The sequence below is a fragment of the Tarenaya hassleriana genome, unplaced genomic scaffold (assembly GCF_000463585.1).
Source record: "Tarenaya hassleriana unplaced genomic scaffold, ASM46358v1 Cleome4, whole genome shotgun sequence".
In the NCBI taxonomy this organism is placed as follows: domain Eukaryota; kingdom Viridiplantae; phylum Streptophyta; class Magnoliopsida; order Brassicales; family Cleomaceae; genus Tarenaya; species Tarenaya hassleriana.
The window spans coordinates 2,139,110-2,158,673 of record NW_010966881.1 but is presented as its reverse complement, the minus strand read 5'-3'; the positions used below and the strand labels follow the sequence as shown (position 1 = coordinate 2,158,673).

Below are 19,564 nucleotides of genomic sequence, written 5' to 3'. Positions count from 1 at the left end.
ACTTTTCCTAATAAAAGGAAGAAGAGAAAACTATTGCACGTGTTTCAATTATTTCGAACCGGTTATCAGCCGGTAAAATAGGTTTCCGGTTCCGGTTGCAACCCGAACCGGATTGACAAGCAGGTCGCGATTCGACCGGTCCGGGTTTTCTAAACTTTGATGAATACTATTCATCGTGGGTTTATTCGCGGAGCTCGCCCTGCACGGCCGTCGTCCCTGCGATCTGAGCAAAATTAAAAGTTCGTCCATTTCATCTCTCTCTCGCCTCGCGTTTGTTCTGTCTCCTTGAATCTTCTGAGGAGTGTTCTCATGGTGCTTTCACGGCTCCGACATCCGGCGATCAGCCGCGCTACGTCACTCCTCCGAGCTCGTCTCTTCGCTTCGTCCGTTGCTTCCTCCTCCAGATCGCTTGGACGGTATGCTCATCCTGCAAATTTTTCGGAAATGTTGACTCGCTTTTTCAATATTCCCATTTCCAGAATTTCAGATTTTTGGACATGTGAATTTGTCTGCTAGGCCTCTGATGTTGTATCGGAGAAGCTCCCATTGACTTTGTCGTTCTTGGTGTATATTGTAGTGATGTGGAAATTTCTGATTTTGGGTGATGTTGATTTTCTGGGTATAATGAAAATCTATTGAATTTATCGAACCATTTTGAATTCTTAAACACCATTTTAGTTTTTTTTTCCTTTGTAGTTGGATCGAATTTTTGACGTTTCTCTTCTCAGTGAAGAACCAGCATATGTTCTTTGAGCGTTGATGAAGGACATGAATTCTGGTCTAGATGATCTTCATGTTTCTTTGGTTTCTATTACTAAGTCTGTTGCAAGTTTTAGTATTTATAGCAGACAGGTTTTGCCATTATTTATCGGTTATTGTATCTTCTAACTTCTAAGCTCTCTCTCTCTCTCTCCCTTGTAGTTGGTGAATTGCACGCTAGAAAAACAAAGCTGTGGTTCACTCCTTTTGACATTAGTTGTTTTAAGTCCATTCTTTTGTACTCTTTAAAGCAGAACTCTGAAGGATCATGTAGAAAGGTTACTTTATAATCAGCACTGCTGTTCTGTCACAGTATAAGGATGTCAACTTACATGTATGATGTATCTGCTGATAGAAAAGAGAAATTATATTTTGAGCACATCAGTAATATATGCCTATGGAGAAGTTTTTGACTCAGAATACTTATGATTATTACATAAAATAGATGAATAGGTTATTGGATAAAGTTTTCATTTTGGCCAGCACTGAGTGATGACATTACTGGTGAAAGTCAGGTTAACATTATTTGGTTCTGGCTGTTTAATCAAGATAGCCCATCATGGGAGTGGATAACTTCTCCCCCTCTTTTTGTTCGAAGCAACGTTTTCTGACATGATCACTCTTATGTATGCAAAGAATCGTGTATGGATTTTATAATTTCTCCATGTTTCTGATATATTTAACCCTGAACTCATTGTTTCAGCATTTCTAATGGGCAATGCTGCCTAGGTGACAAAAATGGCGCCTGTATGAGGTATGTATGTTAATCCACAGCAATCTTTTATTGTTTTGCTGTCCCTTAATGGTACGAGGTATGTGTTCCACATCACAAAGGTAGAATTCCTGTTGAGCTGACAACTATGCGAATAGAATTATTACTGTTGGTGAGAACTGCGTCATCATGCAATTTTTTGTCATCTTTCTATCCTTCTCTTTGTGTTTGGCTTTATTCTAAACTCCTTTTCCCAGTTTTCTATAGTTAACAGGATGATTGCCTTTCTCAGTTTGAAGGAACTCCTCGATCTTCTCTGTGAAAATGATGTTTCTTTGTCCTGGAATTAAGGACCAAATGTATTTCTCATTTAGCCGGTAACTAGTAGTCTCGTACAAACACATGCATAAAGCGTAACAGATGAGATTTTAAAAAACAGTTGTGATGGATTTCTAATTCATTATCCGGGTTGATTCATCTTAGCTCGCTAATGTTGGTGTAGTTTCTGATAGCTCTTCACCAATCTTTTTGTTTTCCAACAAATTTGTGTTGATCTTTTCTGATTTCTTTTTGGTCTACATGTTATAGGTCTCTGTCCGTATCCATGGTTAAAGGAATAGATGATTGTCCTCCAAAGCTTGGTGTAAGTTGGGCAGTTGGTACTGTTTTAGCTTTCCTATATTCTTTTTTCTCACATATGTTTTCTTGCAGTTGCGACATGGCGTTCGGCACTTGTCGTCTGCAGGTACGTATAAAATGCTCATTTATGTTTTTCTCGGAACAACCTGTAGTTTGTGTTTGCATTTTTGGTTCATTTCTGGAATAGAAAGCGCTTGTGCTACATTGCCTGAAGTTAACAACCCTGGAATAAATGGAAATGTGGTATAAACTTAACGAGAACTCAATCAACAGTATTACATTTTCTTTCATTATCCTTATCTTTTTTTCCATTTCTTTTAGCATGCATATTGATTTTACGCATAAATCATAATACATGTTGGTCACTTGGGACAATGTGGGTGTCGGATTTAATGGTTATGCAATGAGAATGCTGACAAATAATACTTTACCAAGATTTGTAAAGAGGATTACCAAAACTATCCACGTGTGAGGAATCTTGTTGGTCGTGAATTGACTTACCGACAGTAGTAAAATTTGTTTAGCCACAATAATAATCAAGATCCACAAGTAAAGAACAACCTATGGCAACTTTCACCTTTTCTAATCAAACAAAAGATGGTTGTTGCAATGTTGCAATAACCTACCAGTGCTCTTTCTTACTTCTGATGTTGGTATTTTTTTCTATGCTTGGATTGAGTGACAAAACATGATATTTATTTAACCATAAAGTAGGTCACTTTCTTTTGTTGAAATCCGTGTACTATGAGGAAATTACATTTGTCCTCATCTTTATTATGCAAATATTTCCTCATTTGCCTATCTTTTTTTCTTCTGCAGAATCGGCACCCCACACAGTTCTTAGAATGCCAGCCTTGTCTCCCACGATGGTCAGGAATTGAAATTTCCACCTCACCTTAAGAATTACTATCCTCCCTGCTTTAAATCGTTGTTCTACGTCGTTGGACTCTTGCAGACTCAAGGAAATATTGCAAAATGGAGGAAGAAAGAAGGTGACAAGGTGGGTATTTCTGAATTTCGGTTACGACTATGAATCGGTTGCTGAGGTTGATGTAGTTGAAGAATAATTGTTAAATAAACAACAAGAAAGTAGATAATTTTAGATAACGGAGAGAAAAAATCTGAACATTATCAATGTCCATTTCAAAATATTGATTTCTTTCTGACAGATAGAGGTGGGCGATGTTCTATGTGAGATAGAGACAGACAAAGCAACTCTTGAATTTGAGAGTCTTGAAGAAGGGTAACTCTACAAATCTTAAGTGAATTTGTGAGGTCCTAATTTGTATATTTGATTCCACCATTTTACTATGGACAAATTTCTCTCTCTCTCTCTCTCTCTCTCTCTCTCTCTCTCTCTCTCTCTCTCTCTCTTTCTGTGTGTGTGTGTGTGCGTGTTAGTTGACTTAGAAATGAGCATGTTTGTGTAGATATCTGGCAAAAATCATAGTAGCTGAAGGATCAAAGGATGTTATTGTTCAAGAGCCTATAGCAATAATGGTGAGTACATACACAGTCGTATTCATTTAAGGAAATAAAGCATGATTTGTATGATTTTACTGCCAGGTAGTCTTATTGTATACTCTTTATTTTTTGTTTTAAATTCTTGTTGTCGCATCCTTGATGACTTTGATCATGTAAACCTTTTCATGTTGCTTTGTGACTGGGAGTTTATTTTGGTTTGGGGCCAAGTAACCAATCAATCATTCTGCTTTTTCTTGTTGTTGTTCTTGCCGTTTGTTTTATTAAGTTATCTTGTCCTTAACTTACTGGGAATATTGTATTTCAGAGAAAGAAACTGCTCATGCTGCATCCGTTTGATACAGAAGTCTCTAAATTTGCTTTGACTGTTATTTAAGGTTGAGGAAGAAGATGATATTCAAAATGTTCCTGCTACCCTGGAAGATGGATTAGTAGGTAAAGAGGAAACATCAACTCGTCAGGAGATAAAACAGGAAGAAAGCATGCAAGACAAAGGTTCTCTTCAGTCCGATACATCTGATTTGCCCCCACATATTGTCCTAGCAATGCCAGCACTGTCGCCAACAATGGTATTTTAACTTTATCTGGATTTTGTGCTACTTTGTACTGGATGAGAATATCCGGCGTCCCTTTTCTTGAGTTGATATGCATATTGATGTGCAGGACCAAGGTAACATAACCAAATGGAGGAAAAAAGAAGGTGACAAGGTTAGTATTGGCAACTTAAGTGAGAAGAGTGATCTGGCTTATAATTTATCCCAAAGGATAGGTTTTTCATTCTGCAGTAGCCTGTATTCATTCTTGCATTTTATTGGTCAACAGATTGAAGTGGGTGATATCATATGTGAGATCGAGACAGACAAAGCAACACTGGAATTTGAAAGCCTTGAAGAGGGGTAATGTTTTTAAATACTAATTATCTTGCATGAATTCATTTGGAGGTCTTGTACCTATCAATACTTGCATGGTGGAACTATAAGTTTTCCTAAGCTTGCTGCTTACCGTGGCACATTATATCTGGCATTCATTATCTCTGCTAAGATGTACTTTATATCTATTAAATGGGAGGAAAATATCGGTGATGTGTCTTTAGCAAGGTTAATTTGTTGGTGGGTTCTCTCTCTTGAAACAAAAGAGTCCTTTATTCTTTTGGCTGATCTTCTTTTCCTAACAATAATCTTCCTTTACTATGATTACAATACGATGCAACCTTATGTTGTAACATCTTTGTCATCTTGAGGGAATGACAAAATGACTTTAGATACATTATTTTCTGAGACCTGAACGTCGAGAAAACGCATAAATTCAACCCTTGAGCTGCTTCAGTTTGTGGACTAGGGTTTGTGATTCAGGGTGTTTTCCTCTCTCTAGATGGTAATATGTTGAAACAATTCTTTAGGAGCCTAGTGCAACACCGTTCATATTAGTGGAGTAGCCAAGATTCAAAAGTCAGCCCATTTTATTGGGCATTTTTGTTGACTTTATTTTCTCTATATGAACTTTGGGCTGAATCGGCTGATAATGATATGATGTGATATCGATGATGCATCTATCTACTTAGTTTGTCACATTATGTGAAAGATCTTTCTTTCTGCAGCCAAATTTTGAATTCAGCAACAAGGCTACATAGAGAAGATTTATACTGGCTGCTGTGCCAGTAGGCTAATGAGGGAAATTATACCGATGATTATGTAACTCAGTGACTGTTTTCTGTTGTAGGTACTTGGCCAGGATCCTAGTTCCTGAAGGTTCCAAGGATGTGGCCGTTGGAAAACCTATTGCACTTATTGTAAGTCTTTTAGATAGAAAAACATAGCTGAAACAAATTGTTGATGTTAGCCGATGTAGTACTGTCTTGCATGTGATGAGCATTTTGGTTATAAAATTGTAGTTCCTCTAGGGTCATGACATGACATCTATGTATTTTTCCTAACATGAAAGTCATGCATGCACAATCTTCTAAAACTTTTATGCAAAATATGTTTTACCAATATTTAATGCTGAAAGCAAGATTTTATGTCTATACGCCTTCTCCTAGGTTGAAGATGCTGAAAATATTGAAGCCATCAAGTCTTCTTCCACGGGTGGTTCCCAGGCTGAGAAGGGAGAACAAGCCCGTCAAGGAGTTGTTGATAAACCTGGAGATGGTAAACCAAGCTTCACAAAGATCAGTCCTGCAGCAAAACTACTCATCTCAGAATATGGATTGGAAGCATCATCACTTAAAGCATCTGGTCCTCGTGGTACACTACTGAAAACGGATGTCCTGGCCGCAATTGCTTCCGGAAATATATCAAAGAAAACATCTGTTCCTACCAAGAAGAAACATCCATCAAAGGAAACCCGGTCTGAAGCCTCTTCGATATCGCTGCCTGAAACAAAGTCTACTCAGACACAATCAGACAATTACATAGATTTGCCCAATAGTCAAATTCGTAAGGTAAATTTTCAGTTCCTGCTCTCTATTTGGAGGTGGATGAAATGATGTGAGAAAGTTTCTTCTTATGGGGACAAGAAAGATAGAATTGTTACACTTCTTTGCAGAAAATGCAAGCACGTCGTAAGGCTTCTAGGGTAGTTTTGAGTGGTTCAAAAGCTGCCATTAAGAAGGAAGTTTGGCAAGTTTCAGCTTCTTTGATAGGCATGGCGTTTGAAATAGTTTTCTAATCTATGTTCTTAATCAATATGGCTACTTAGCAAGGCTTAACTTTTAGTTATATTTTTACGTTCAGCATGCTAGAAGCATGATTCATTTGTTGCAGTCCTGGAATTGCATCGGGGGAAGCTGTGAGAACTTTTGAATCTTTGAGAATACTAGTATACCGATGGATTTTAATAAATGCCTGTTAAAACGTATAGAGGGGGAAGATACTTTGTAAATTGAAATATGCTGATTGGATAATAACGAGGAACTACACATTTTAGTGTCCCATAAATTCGTCATAAAACTGATCCTTGTTTGACTTTTCCTATTATATAGGTTATAGCGAGACGTTTACTGGAATCAAAGCAGAATACACCACATTTATATTTGCAATCAGGTTTGTATTTCGCTATCTATCAGATTTTCTTTGCCCATTTTATCTTTTATTTAAACATTTGTCTGGTTCTGCAGATGTAGTATTGGATCCACTTCTTGCGTTTAGAAAAGAACTTCAAGGTATGTATACTTTTTCTTGTCTCACGCCCTGGTCATTGTTAATGGCTTGATGAGTGGCTGAGCCTTAAGAACTACTATACTTTTATGATCTACAGAAAAACATGATATTAAAGTGTCGGTCAATGACATAGTGATAAAAGCAGTGGCAGTCGCTCTGAGGAATGTGCAGCAAGCCAATGGTGAGAAAATATGTTCTCTTTGTCTTTGACATTGTCGTCATTTGAGGACATATGTCCTGTCACTGTAGAATAAGAACTTGGCACTTGCGTTTTAAGGTCATCATATCCTAATTCGATGTCTTCTTCATTCTTTTGAGAAGGTTTAGTAAAGATGTCTCAGAACTATAATGCTTTACATAAAATTATTATGTAGTGCATTCCAGAATTTTATCCAAGTTGTCCAAACAGGATGTTTTTACATTACAATATGCGTCGATTTGTGCATTGCAAATTCATAGCAGATATCTCTTTCTGCCTCTACTTGATTTTTTGTTTTGATAACTAATAGTATTTCTTGTGAATGTCTGGTAGCATTCTGGAATGCTGAGAAAGGGGGTGTTGTTCTTTGCGAAACTGTTGATATATCAATTGCAGTTGCTACTGAGAAGGTAATTTTGTGTTGCCCTTTTTGTCTCCTTGATGATTTTACTCTCATCAACTCCCTCCGTATTGCAGGGCTTAATGACTCCAATAATCAGGAACGCAGACCAGAAATCCATTTCAGCCATCTCTGCAGAGGTAATTTAGTCATCATTTGCAGTTAAATGACTGTCTAAGTTGTGGAGTCTCTATTTTGCATCAATCTGCATATAGTGCAAACTTCGAATCATGGATTTGTACCTCATACTGCATCAGTTTCCTGTCACAGCAGTTACATAGAAGGTATAAGATTGATTTCTGAGTTGATCAACAGTACTTTTGTGGAACAGGTTAAGGAGCTTGCACAAAAGGCACGGGCTGGAAAGCTTGCTCCTCACGAATTTCAAGGAGGAACTTTCAGGTATATTTATTAGTTGGATCTGTCATTTGGATTTTGTAGAACTATTCCTATATCTCGATGAAGTTAAAAAAAAAACATTTCATAACCATTTTTCAGCATTTCAAATTTGGGAATGTATCCAGTGGACCATTTCTGCGCAATCATTAATCCCCCTCAGGTAATTTTGGCCTCAACATCTGCACCCTAATAAAAGATAGAAAGGGGGTGCAAGCATTCTATTTGGATTTTCCTGTGCATGATTTATATAGAAATTTTGTATTTTTTCTGCTAGAGTTGAGTTTTGAATAATTGTTCCGGTTTTTGCACTCACTTACTGAGAGTGTTGCCTTTCTGAATCTGTGCCAATTGTCTTGCAGGCTGGTATTCTCGCCATTGGTAGAGGAAATAAAGTCGTCGAGCCAATGATTACAAGCGACGGTGAGACACTAGTATTCCATCGGTACCCTACCCTGCCTTTACTTGTTACTATGATGGAATCCTGACAAAGTTTTGGCCACTCTTTCAGGAATTGAGAAGCCTTCAGTCGTGACGAAAATGAGTGTTACCCTATCCGCTGACCATCGTGTATTTGATGGACAAGTTGGAGGTACGTCTATGGGTCGATGCTGGTTTTCTGTTTGTTGGGGTAGTCGAGATTTGAACTTGGATACGAAAAATGATTATAAGTAGTTTGTGATGGCATGCAGAAAAGTAGTAACGGTTACTTCTGGTTTTTATCAAGATCATTCAAACAGTTGCATTGAGTCATTTACTGTCTCTCCGTTTGTGTTTCAGCTGCGTTTTTCTCCGACCTGCGTTCGAATTTCGCTGATGTTCGAAGACTTCTTCTGTGAAAAGAAACAATTTTCAAACTTGGCCAAGTTTGATATGTGGTTCCTTCAGAAAGCAGTGAATCCAAGAAAAACTTTTTCACTTTCAAAGCTCTTTAAGCACTTGTTGCTTTTTTCATTTCGATTTCTGAAACCAAAATTTGGTTTTGGTGTTTAATCTCGTAATGGATTTGTCTCTTCTCCACAATAAATTTTCATGTGTAAAGACAAAACTGATATGGCAAAGGGCCACTCAACATGACATGAAGGTTTTGGTTTTGAGTACTTTGTATTTCTATGTTACCATATAACAAATAAGGTTTACTCTATTTGATCGATTATGTAAGTATGGTTAAATTCTGAACGCCTTTATACATTTTGTAATGATGTTGAGGTTATATATAGTGTTGATTCCACATTGATATATGATGTGATGGTGTCACGATTTTACCACGTAATTCTCCATGTGCAGGTAACCTGAAAGTATTTTCTAAAAAGATTATGACTTATTTAGGAGTTCGACAATAGTTCGTGATTACAAAATCTTATATTTTTCTGAATGTTTTTACATTTTATTTAATTTTTTGTGTTTTTTAATTAGTACTTGCTTCATGTAGCTTTGTACAAGTAGGATAACATACAATTATAAAACAAAATCATGTCCAGGTTGTCTCTCTTCACAGTAGGGATCAAGAAATAACATAAACAACCAAACACTTTCATGTTGTTTAGTGTAGGGTTTGTATCCAAACCAAGCCTCGAATAGTCTTCTTGTCCAGGGACTTCGATGGAAGCCTGTTAAGCAAGAACACTGCTGTACTAGCAGACTCTGCCCAAATTTTCTTTGGCATATTCTTCTCATGCATCAGACATCTAACCATTTTCATGATGGTCCTGTCCTTTCTTTCACTAACTTCATTCTGTTGAGAAGTATATGGAACATTGAACAGATGTTTTGTTCCAGATTTATCACGTTTCTTGAATTTGTTCAAAGTATACTCATTTCTGTAGTCAGATCTCACAGTCTTTACTTGTTCACAGTCTTTACTTGTTTTCCAGATTTTTTTTCAATTTGTCATTTGAAATTCAGATTTATGTTGTCAACTTTGCATTTCTCCTTCATGAAGTATTTCCAGCAGTAACGAGTGAAATCATCAAACAAAAATGATGAAATATCTACTGCCAGTAAGTAATTTTTGTGACATTGCAGTGGCGGACCCAGATGAAATAATTAGTAGGGACAAATAATGAAAAAAGTTATAAGAAAAAAAAAATAAGGAAAGAAGAATGAGGGGACACACAACAAATTTTTACGGGGCATGTCATATTTTTCATTAAAATTTTATAAAAATATAACTAAAATAAAATTTGGTATGGGACATAGGATCCCATTCAAATGTAAATGGGTCCGCCGGACCGCACCGCACACGTTGGTATGAACCAGGTGGAGCTTCTCACTTGCTCTCAAGCTTGAAGACTTGTAAGGAATTCTGCTCTGTTTCCCCATGGAACATGCTTTGCACCTGATCTCCTCAATCTGCACTTGTGGAGCACCATCAACTACCTTATTTTTCTGCATATAAGCTAAGCCCTCTGCTTACCCTTTTCTACAGAATTTGCCTTGGCTTTTCTTTTTTCATGAGTGTCAAAGATCCAACTTGGTTAGCTCAACCGGTGAAATGGAGACACAAAACAACTGAAATTTAACAGTAATCCGAGAATGGAAACCTAAATCATCGGCCAAATTATGGATATAGAGAAGAAACGAGGAATACTGATGGTAAAGAAGCTTCTTTATCTCTGCTTTGTTCTTAATTATGCTAGTTCCTCACACATTCACACTTTACTCACACTTGTATTAGTTCTTGATGAGTTAATTCCAACATGTTCCATACCCCACCAGAATCACAAATTCATTCATAGAGGGCAACAAACCGTATTTACAAAGGGAATCATCTCTGTTTATCAGCATTTTCCTGTTACAGATCGCAGGTTGTACAAAAAAGAACATCAAACATAGACAGATTCTAAACTACAAAAAGACAAAACCAAGTTAAATAGCCAGACTTAGTTGCTTACTACTACTACTTACTACCTATCTGTGTGAGCAACAACACAAACATGGTTAGTCTCAAGCAAGAATAATGCCCAGAAGATCTGAAAGGAGTCTTCGACAGAAAGACGGGCAGTTTTGTCGCTTTAAATACCCACCAAATTCTTTGTGCATTTGCCCATTCTTGTACCCGTATCTCTTCTCTGCTGTAATTAATGGAATAATCCATGCATACATTATTCCATCTATGTATACAACAATTGCTTCTAGATTTATTATAAAGTGAATACTAGCTTTAATGGAGAAAAAAAAACTATACACACATTATGTATACAATAATTGCTAATCTTGAGCAAATTCCATGTTCTACAAGTCCAAGGCTGCTGCATAACAGAATCACAACAATTCTTAAGACTATTTTCCTTGAGCAAAGTAGGTAACAAGAGAAAGCTAAGACAGAACAGAGGACTGAAGTCAAACAAGTAAAAGTCATAAATAACATCATCTGTAGTATTTTATCTGATTGAATATATTGAAGAGCATAATTCCTACTGCAGTGAGGGAGGGTACCTAATCAAACCAGAGCTTTCAGTCGAAACTTTTGCCAAAGTTCAAGAACATGCTCTGGATATCTATCGACAAACCTTTTCACGAAGGCTTCTTCTTTCACTCTAAGTGCCCCAATGTAAGTAGAGATGCTAGGACGGCTTTCACCTAGAACACCCTTCGAATGCAAAAGATCAACAACCGAACACCTAGGGATGATCCTCTCCTCCAGATTGAAGAACAAGATATTCGGGTATTTGACAATATCCAAAGAGCTCAAACCAACTCTATTCAATAACACATCCATCCCCTTGCTTATCTTCTCCTCTGATAAAGTCATGATGTTAGGCTGTCTCTTGAAAGCCGTCAGAAAATCATCATTCGACCAACCCCATCTTTTATAAACCTCCAGTTTCTGATCCCAATTTGATTCAGTAATCTGACTAATCGCCCTTACAGCAGGAACAATCATGGGTCGGGAGGATTCAAACCCGAAACTCTTTGCTTTCTCCAACAACTCCTCAAGTCTAGAAGAGGGCAGGGCAAGTATACCTGGAGAATCCACCATCAATTTGGCAATGGAAGAATTGGTGACCCCATTTCCTCGGAGGAAAGAAACTTTAGCAGCCAAATTTCCCTCGAGTTCCAAGTGTAAGATACGTGATGAACGTTTAATGCTTTTAGCAATCAAATCATCCTGCTCAATAATGGATTTGATGAACTCGTAGTTCGGCTCCAGTTGGTTCTTCAAACTGGAAGTAAGAACTCTAGGATTTGCAGTCACAACTCTACAGACATCATTCTCCGAACCCAGTATGGACCGTAGAAATCGAAGCTTGGGAGTAAGTGTCTCAACACTGAATGAATATACCAATGGAACAGACTTTGAGACTTTGGCCATTTGTTTTGAAGTGAATCCATACCTTTGCAGCAACCCACTCACTGGATCGAGTTTCAATCCATCCTGCTTCTGCCCATTACGAGTTTCCACATCTCCGACAGATGAAAAAGCCAAACCCGAAAACCGAAACGCAATACCCAAATCGTCAACGAAATTTCCGGCGTTTCTCAAGTACGGAGAGTACCCAAGATCCCTTTTCAAATATGAAAACGCTGCCATGAAAAGAGACCCTGAGACTGAAATCAACGCGAAGAACTACGGGCTTTACGCCGATTCTTCGAGAAATGTAGCTCGAGTTTTGTAGAACAAGAACTCACATGTTAGCTCTCGCTCAAAAGGGTATTTCACGACGCTTATGAACTTCAAAAAATGTAGGTTGCCCACACGGTTTCTAAGGATTACCAGATGAAATTAGGGTTTTTCTCCGACGGTAGCGAGGGAGATTATCAGGACTGGGTGAGTGGGTGGTTTATTTTTCTAAATAAGTATGATTATTTAGAAAAATTGATCAAATATATAACAGAAGAAATTGAACCAATTTGTTTTACATTGAAGGCTATAAAATTATTTATAGGAATTGATATTTCGATTCAATTATACAAAATAAAATGGAATAAATTGGATCAAATTATATTTAACGGTATGAACAAATTTCATTCCATATCATTTAAAAAAAATGTAAAAACAATCAAAATAAAAATAAAAAAATGAAGTTTTTTTAAAAAATTATAAAATTTAATATAATTTAGATTAAATTGAACTGGAACAAATAAAGCTAGATATAAAATTCTAATAAATATAATTTAAAAGAAATCCAAAATTGGACCAAAACCGTAATGGAGATTTGTGCGTGTGTGAAATATTTCTAACAAAATTCCCTCGATATAACGGCGCTTCGACAAAATCAGATGGAGAAAGCGAAACTAATTTTTTTGGTTTTCAATAATAATTGATTATTTAATGAAACTAATTCATACATCTTATTATAAAACGAAATAGTAAAATTTTAATAGATTTACATTTGTCACTATAAGTTGTAATATTCGAGTTGATGTGTGTAGACCATTCCATTTACTTTTAACTTTTGATTACAAACGCTAAAGATACATTGAAAGACAAAAAAGAAAATCGATGGCATTTTCCACGTACAAAACCAAGAAACCAAACATGTAAGAACATGAATGAACACAAGCACTCAACGAAGACGCTGTTTTTTTTTAATATATTTTGCACACAAAGGATAAAACTCCACATGATCAAAATAGAGAACATACCCATCATCCACAAAGACCGTATTCTTTTAGGTAGACTTCGAGTCACGACAATGGCGAAAACCCAAAGGTACAAGGAGTAGCATTTATAGAGGGGGCGAAATCCGGAAACCAGAAAGCAGAGTAGAGTACCTTCGGGAGGAAGAAGAAGGTTCAACTTCAAGTCCTTTTTTTTTTTTTAACTAGAAGTAAGTACCTTCAGGAGGCTGGACGAGCTTCCGGTTCTGTGGAGCAGCCATTTCCTTCTTCAGCTGAGACAGTATATCCTCCATAGTGTACTCCCTTTGCCAGTTAGCTAGAAGGCCGAATTTTTTTGGCTCGACCTATTTTATATGTTAAGATTTGATCACGTCAAGAAACGGGTTGGAGTGCGTAAAATGAAAGGAATGGCACCATACCAGGCCGGATTCATGGTTGACACAAGTCATGTTGATACGAGAATGGAACCGGACACTTGGGGGTTTCTCGGGGTAGTCTTTGTCACAGAAGAGCTTCAACTGATAGATCCTTCCCTCATGCACGGTCTGCGCCAAGAGAATGTAATTGGATATCGGTTTTAAGACAAGGATAGATACCGGGTAATAATATCCTTGTCTCAAGGAATATGTGCAAAATCTAACTAAAAAACGAAATCCTCACATTGTGAGGACCGATGATAGTGCCAGTCCAAGAGCGCATGTAGATGTCATCCCCATCGTCCATACCATAGCTTACAGTTCCATCTCCAATACCCTTCTCCCCACGTTCAAGCTCCTCAAGCAACCGGAAGTTCCTCGGGACTACATTTGTGATAAAGCACACCCATATAACAAAATTACAGTAACAGAAACAACAAAAACGAGATTCATGCCGATCAAAACAGTGAACTGAAACGTCTCAGCAAGACTTGATGATAATCTCTACCATCCAATATTTGCTCTGAAGTTTCCGTTCAGTAAAACTTCCCCATATATACATACAAGTTCATGATCATGTTGTCAGATTCCAAGTTCCGACTAGGGTTTAGTAAAACAGTGATCCTGAAATGATGAGACTTCACCACCATATTCAATCCCTCCTAAAGGAACCGAAACAAGAACACCAAAATCCAAGGCTAGAAATGAAAAACCCTGAAACAGACCCAAATTGCAAAATCCAGGAATCAGTACTCTGATAATCACACGATTGACAATTAAACATAGATTTCAGAAACTTTCGTGTAAAGACCATCTCAAGATCGGGACCATCACGAGGAATTGGACTTACAAGTTACAAGTAGTGAACAATTTAGATGCATCAATCGAAGAATACACTCAGAGAGAGAGAGAGAGAGAGAGAGAGAGAGAGAGAGAGAGAGAGAGCACAGAGACGTAGAAATCGAATGAAAACAACAAACTTGTCGAGCAAAGGTATAGAGATTTTAGGCATGGCATTCAGAGAGCATTCCTCAAAAAAGTGATGAAATCGGGAGAAACCCTCGAGACCCATCAATGAAATGAACAAACCCAGTACGAATTTCACATCACATATCTGCAAGGCACGAAAATCTCCTAGAAAATATCCAAAACCCTAGAGAATAAATCTGTACAGGATCGAAAACTTCAACAAGAATAGACCGCGAGGAATCGAGAATTTTACCGACAACTCCAGATCCTCCTGAGCCAAGAGTCATGTTTGATCAATTGGGCGTCTCGATTCGATCGATTCTGAATCTGATCGGAGTAATTAAGAAAGAAATTCAGAAAACCAGAGAGAATCTGGTGAGAAGGCAAACGCAAATGGGGGAATAAAGTCGATCGAGAGGGGGCAATTGTGAATTTCTGGGAAAATCAGAGTGGGCTAAACATTTTTTATTCTACACAAAAATGGTTTTTATTACATATAAGTCCATATACTTATATAAACTCTTAAAATCACACCCACATGTCTTTTTTGAACAGTATTAAGTATTAAGCGCCCCTATATTTATTTATTTTTTAATCTTCTTGTGCATATATCTAACCTAATTTAATTTTTCTTTTGAACCGACAACAATAAACATTTTACCGATAAAAAGATAAATTCTATAATCGCCTATTTTAAAATTCAGTTGACTTTTTTTTAACAATTCTAATAATAAAAAAATATAATAAATTCGACAGCGCATTAGAAAATTCATTTTATAATATTTTGAACAACATATGTTAAATAAATATTTTTGCGCTTGTAAATAAATATTTCAAAATACTTTACATAAAAAAATATTTATAATATAATTATCCCATTAAAATGGTGTTGGATTGTTTGAATTTTTATAAATTGCAGAACCAATTTATCAATAGATTTTTTATATATACAAAAAACGTTTTATGAACGAGATACGAAATTGCTACAAAGTTTAAATGTGCATGTTCTAAATAAATAAAAAAATAGTGTGTGTGTATATATATATATAAATTTAGTCGACACAAATACAAATAATAATAAAATATTGGAGAATGTGCGATAGATATTTGAAAAGAATATTATTAAAAAAATATTGTATACCAATAATAAACATCTATTAGACTAAGTAACTCTGCAAGACCAGCTATGGTGTGTGATTTTGGTTTCGATTGCTCTAATTATTACAAGCTTTTGAATTATACCGTCGGTTTTAAGTTCCATGTTTGGATTGAGACTTGGTTTTAGGGTTATGAATTATAATCAGTTTGGTGGAAATATGAATGACTCTATAGGACCAGGTATGATGTATGTATGTGTCTTTGAGTCGCGCTCTTTTTATTTGATTTGTCGGTGAGATTAATTTTTTTTTGTGGTGGTGTTGTATGTTTAAAAAGTCACTAAATCCCATTTTTCACATCAAATGATTGGGAATACGAATGTTTGCATGCATTTGGAAGTGATTTATCATCATTTCCACCATCATCTATATTGTTTGAACAAAGTGTTTTTATATTTAGAATTGAAAATAAGAAATTGAAATAAAGTGAACAGATAGAAACAAAGATCAATCTATACAGGTTTATTTTGTATTGTGTTTATCAAAATCTTCTGCAATGAGGAGTTATATATGGGCACCAAAATTGGAAACCTCTAGACAAGACAAAGACTTTTTTACATTTATTATTTTTTTCTCTCTTTGGTTAACTCTATCATGCTTCTTTGTTTTTTTTTTAGGTTATACTTTGTAGAAATGACTGATAATATCTTTTAATGGCATGCTTATGTCCATATTTTAGTTTATACAAGCAGTTAGTGTATTGAATACTTGATTTTTGCCATGTTTGAATAAGTTCTGTTAAATTGATTCTTACAGTGATATGTTTAAGTTTGTAGTCTCGGATATTCTTGCACCAATTCAACTTTTAAAGGCACGTGATCAAGTAAGTATTAGAAAACGACAACGTTCTTCACGTGCATGGGATCACTTTTCAAAAATTGGGAGATAGAGTTGCTTGGAATTATTGTAGAAAAGAATATTAGGATAAGGTTGAAAGAAATGAGATATCTCTCCTTCGACATTTGGTTTTATGCAAGAGAATATCGAGTAAATTTTCTAAATTAGCATAGATGTTTGCTCGTGAAGGAATGATAATAGCAAAAAAGATTGATTAAGTGATGGCTCGTAAATTTTTAGCTATGACAATTATAGAACATGATCTCCCTTTTTCTTTAGTGCAGTACAAGAGAGCTAGACATTGCTTAAGTGTATGAATCCGGATTTCAATTTGATTTCTAAGAACACTATTGTTGTCGATGTCATGAGATTGTATAAAAGTCAGAAAGAAAAACTAAAAGGCGAGATAACTAGTGTTTCTAATAGAATTTGTTTGACGACTAATGTTTGAAGGTCTATAGTTACTACGCACTATGTCTTACTGTGCACTATGTTGATGATAGTTAGAAACTAAACAATAAAATATTGTCTTTTAGTGTCATGTCTCTTCCACATTCTAGGAATCGATTAGCAAAGAAAGTTTTGATCGTTTGAAAGATTGGAGAATTAAAAAAAAAATTCTCTCACGCTTGATAATGTTTAAACTAATGATACTATGCAAAATATATTAAAGGATCAACTTTGTCTCCAACATAGTTTGCTATGTGGTGAAATATTTTCATGTTCGATATTGTGCACATATTTTAAATCTTATTGTGCAAAAAAGTTGAAAGTTGTTGAGTTTGTTCTGCATAAAATTAGGAAAAGTGTGAAGTATCTGAAATGGTTAGAGGAAATGATGAAAATCTTTGAGAAATATTGTGAACAGATTGATGTTAAAAGTGGAACGGGTTTACGTTTAGATATGTCCACTGGATAGAATTCTATCTGATACTTAAGATTGCTATTAAGTACGAGCCCACATTTACTAGTTTGTAGTTGCTTGATATAAATTACAAGTATAATCTGTCAAATCAAGAATGGTAAAGAGGATAAAAGATTTGAGTTTTTGTAGCCATTCTATGAGATCACCTATTTATTTTCAATCTCTAAATATCATGCTTCTAATTTGTATTTCTTTCAAGTATAAAGAATCAAGTGTTTGTTAAAAGACTAATGAAGAATGGAGAACACGAAATGATTCAATCTATGACCAACAATATGAAGAAGAAATTTGATAAGTATTAGGATGAGTATAGTGTCACTCTTACATTGGGAGTTGTTCTAAATCCTAGAATAAAGTTAGAATTATTGAAATTTGTCTACAATGAAGTTGAACCAACAACCTCTAAAAAAATAGATATTGCGAAGAAAAATTTAGTGTTACTCTTGGATCAATATAAAAACACATCAACAACTTTAAGTTCTTCACGTGGATGTACAAGTCCAAATTGGTGTATTGCAAAAAGGAGAGAAACAAGTGACACTCTAAATATAAATCCTGTCTATTTGTTTCTTGTCTTAATATTTTATAATTCTTTCAAACTATGATATAGACTTTCAAAGCATATGAAAAAGAAATGTTGCACAGTAGAGACGATCTGATTTTGAAATATATTTGGAAGATAAATGGCTAAAGATTAATGAGTTTGATGATACCATCGTATTATGATTTTGGGAAAAGCATAAGCAACGATATAGTAATTTAACTTAGATGGCATACGATATCTTTAGTATTTCCATCACTACAGTGGCATCAGAATCGTCCTGATGCTCGTTTGTTGAACAAGTATAGAAGTTGTCTCCATTCAACAAATGTCGAAACGCTTATTTACACGTGTAATTGATTAGGTTACGACTTTTTCTGAAAATGGTAAGACATGTATTATATTACATGTTTTTCAATACAAATATAGTTAGTTATTAGCAATTTTTTGAAAATGACATGTGATCGATGAAGATGACGATGATAATGCTATTTGCATCGATATTCTTGGTAATCCCACTAACACTAATGATGGTAAAGAAACTTCCAATAATCAAGATGGTAATGATTTGAAATTCATTTTTTAGATTAGATTAAAATGAATGTTTAGATTACGACATTATTATATGAAACTACGAATTGTGTTTGATTTAGTATTTCAATAGATATTGTTGTAAAATTATTTATTAAGTTTTCAGGATTTTTACTATAACTACTATTGATCCGCAATCTCATTTTTTTTTATTGATATATAATTTCATTTCCGATACGATAAAATAATGAACATTAATATCTTTTCAAATCAAATTGTGGTTACATTATATATGTAATATCACATATTTAATAACAAATATTTAATCAAAACATGTACTTTACACAAAATAGATTTAATTTTATCATATGTTCATTAAAACACGAAATACTGATGATAATTATTATAGGATTTAATAATTTCTACAAGAGTAATCACATTATTTGGATAGATAAAACATTATACGATGGATGATATTATTGAAATTTCATAAATTTTAATAAATAAAATAAAGTTATTTAGATATTTTAAATTTTATTTATTTTATTTTTGTGAATAAAATATTATGAATTTATTTTATTTTAATCACTTTGATTTATTTTTCATAATTTTAATTTAATTGAATTATTTATCCACTATTATTAATATCTATCAATAATGAATTAGATAATAAAAAAAATTATGATTTAATTAATTAAATAAATTTATTGAGTTTAATCGGTTTTATTGATTAGCACAATCCATTTACGTTTTGGTTTGTTTTTATTATGCTAACCTGATCCAAAATATCACAAAACCTATATGAATTTGGGTCTAATGATGAGTTTCCCAATTTGACAACTCTATATTAGAGATAAAATATATAATAGCAAATCTAA

At 35.1% G+C, this 19,564-nt stretch overlaps 3 protein-coding genes across 6 annotated transcripts; 1 reads left to right on the top strand and 2 right to left on the bottom strand.

The window, feature by feature from the left end:
* The first annotated feature begins 185 nt into the window (after positions 1 to 185).
* On the top strand, positions 186 to 8,958 carry LOC104823502 (dihydrolipoyllysine-residue acetyltransferase component 1 of pyruvate dehydrogenase complex, mitochondrial). 2 transcript variants are annotated; one of them, XM_010555095.2, is made up of 23 exons: positions 186 to 416; positions 1,463 to 1,513; positions 2,060 to 2,114; positions 2,183 to 2,216; positions 2,930 to 2,979; positions 3,066 to 3,110; positions 3,280 to 3,353; positions 3,541 to 3,610; positions 3,970 to 4,161; positions 4,256 to 4,300; positions 4,415 to 4,488; positions 5,312 to 5,381; positions 5,631 to 6,032; positions 6,573 to 6,633; positions 6,708 to 6,752; positions 6,848 to 6,931; positions 7,283 to 7,359; positions 7,427 to 7,489; positions 7,681 to 7,751; positions 7,848 to 7,908; positions 8,108 to 8,168; positions 8,257 to 8,337; positions 8,526 to 8,958. In XM_010555095.2, the coding sequence occupies exons 1-23, from the start codon at positions 310 to 312 to the stop codon at positions 8,582 to 8,584; spliced, it is 1,932 nt and encodes a 643-aa protein (XP_010553397.1). In that variant the 5' UTR covers positions 186 to 309; the 3' UTR covers positions 8,585 to 8,958. The 2 variants fall into 2 exon arrangements, with proteins under 2 accessions (XP_010553397.1, XP_010553398.1); XM_010555096.2 differs by lacking the exons at positions 3,280 to 3,353; positions 3,541 to 3,610; positions 3,970 to 4,161; positions 4,256 to 4,300.
* Positions 8,959 to 10,499: 1,541 nt separating this feature from the next.
* LOC104823501 (transcription termination factor MTERF5, chloroplastic-like) lies at positions 10,500 to 12,529 on the bottom strand. Of its 3 annotated transcripts, none has more exons than XM_010555092.1 (2): positions 11,184 to 12,529; positions 10,500 to 10,819 (listed from the first exon to the last, which is right to left on the bottom strand). In XM_010555092.1, exon 1 carries the CDS (start codon positions 12,277 to 12,279, stop codon positions 11,188 to 11,190), a length of 1,092 nt encoding a protein of 363 aa, XP_010553394.1. In that variant the 5' UTR covers positions 12,280 to 12,529; the 3' UTR covers positions 10,500 to 10,819; positions 11,184 to 11,187. The 3 variants fall into 3 exon arrangements, with proteins under 3 accessions (XP_010553394.1, XP_010553395.1, XP_010553396.1); XM_010555093.1 differs by having other exon boundaries at positions 10,500 to 10,816; XM_010555094.1 differs by lacking the exon at positions 10,500 to 10,819 and adding an exon at positions 10,892 to 10,996.
* Positions 12,530 to 13,244: 715 nt separating this feature from the next.
* On the bottom strand, positions 13,245 to 15,148 carry LOC104823500 (ubiquitin-conjugating enzyme E2 variant 1D). The gene is made up of 4 exons (XM_010555091.2): positions 14,949 to 15,148; positions 13,971 to 14,110; positions 13,730 to 13,855; positions 13,245 to 13,654 (listed from the first exon to the last, which is right to left on the bottom strand). Exons 1-4 carry the CDS (start codon positions 14,980 to 14,982, stop codon positions 13,514 to 13,516), a joined length of 441 nt encoding a protein of 146 aa, XP_010553393.1. The 5' UTR covers positions 14,983 to 15,148; the 3' UTR covers positions 13,245 to 13,513.
* Positions 15,149 to 19,564: the final 4,416 nt, after the last annotated feature.

Bases quoted from the DNA above. Each gene is read 5' to 3' on its own strand.
- LOC104823502 (XM_010555095.2), top strand. From the start codon at position 310: ATGGTGCTTTCACGGCTCCGACATCCGGCGATCAGCCGCGCTACGTCA. The intron at 1,514-2,059 runs GTATGTATGTTA...TACATGTTATAG, and splicing joins AAAAATGGCGCCTGTATGAG to GTCTCTGTCCGTATCCATGG. The intron at 8,169-8,256 runs GTGAGACACTAG...CCACTCTTTCAG, and splicing joins GCCAATGATTACAAGCGACG to GAATTGAGAAGCCTTCAGTC.
- LOC104823501 (XM_010555092.1), bottom strand. From the start codon at position 12,279: ATGGCAGCGTTTTCATATTTGAAAAGGGATCTTGGGTACTCTCCGTAC.
- LOC104823500 (XM_010555091.2), bottom strand. From the start codon at position 14,982: ATGACTCTTGGCTCAGGAGGATCTGGAGTTGTCG. The intron at 13,856-13,970 runs GTGAGGATTTCG...CTCTTGGCGCAG, and splicing joins CTATCATCGGTCCTCACAAT to ACCGTGCATGAGGGAAGGAT. The intron at 13,655-13,729 runs GTATGGTGCCAT...CATATAAAATAG, and splicing joins TCAACCATGAATCCGGCCTG to GTCGAGCCAAAAAAATTCGG.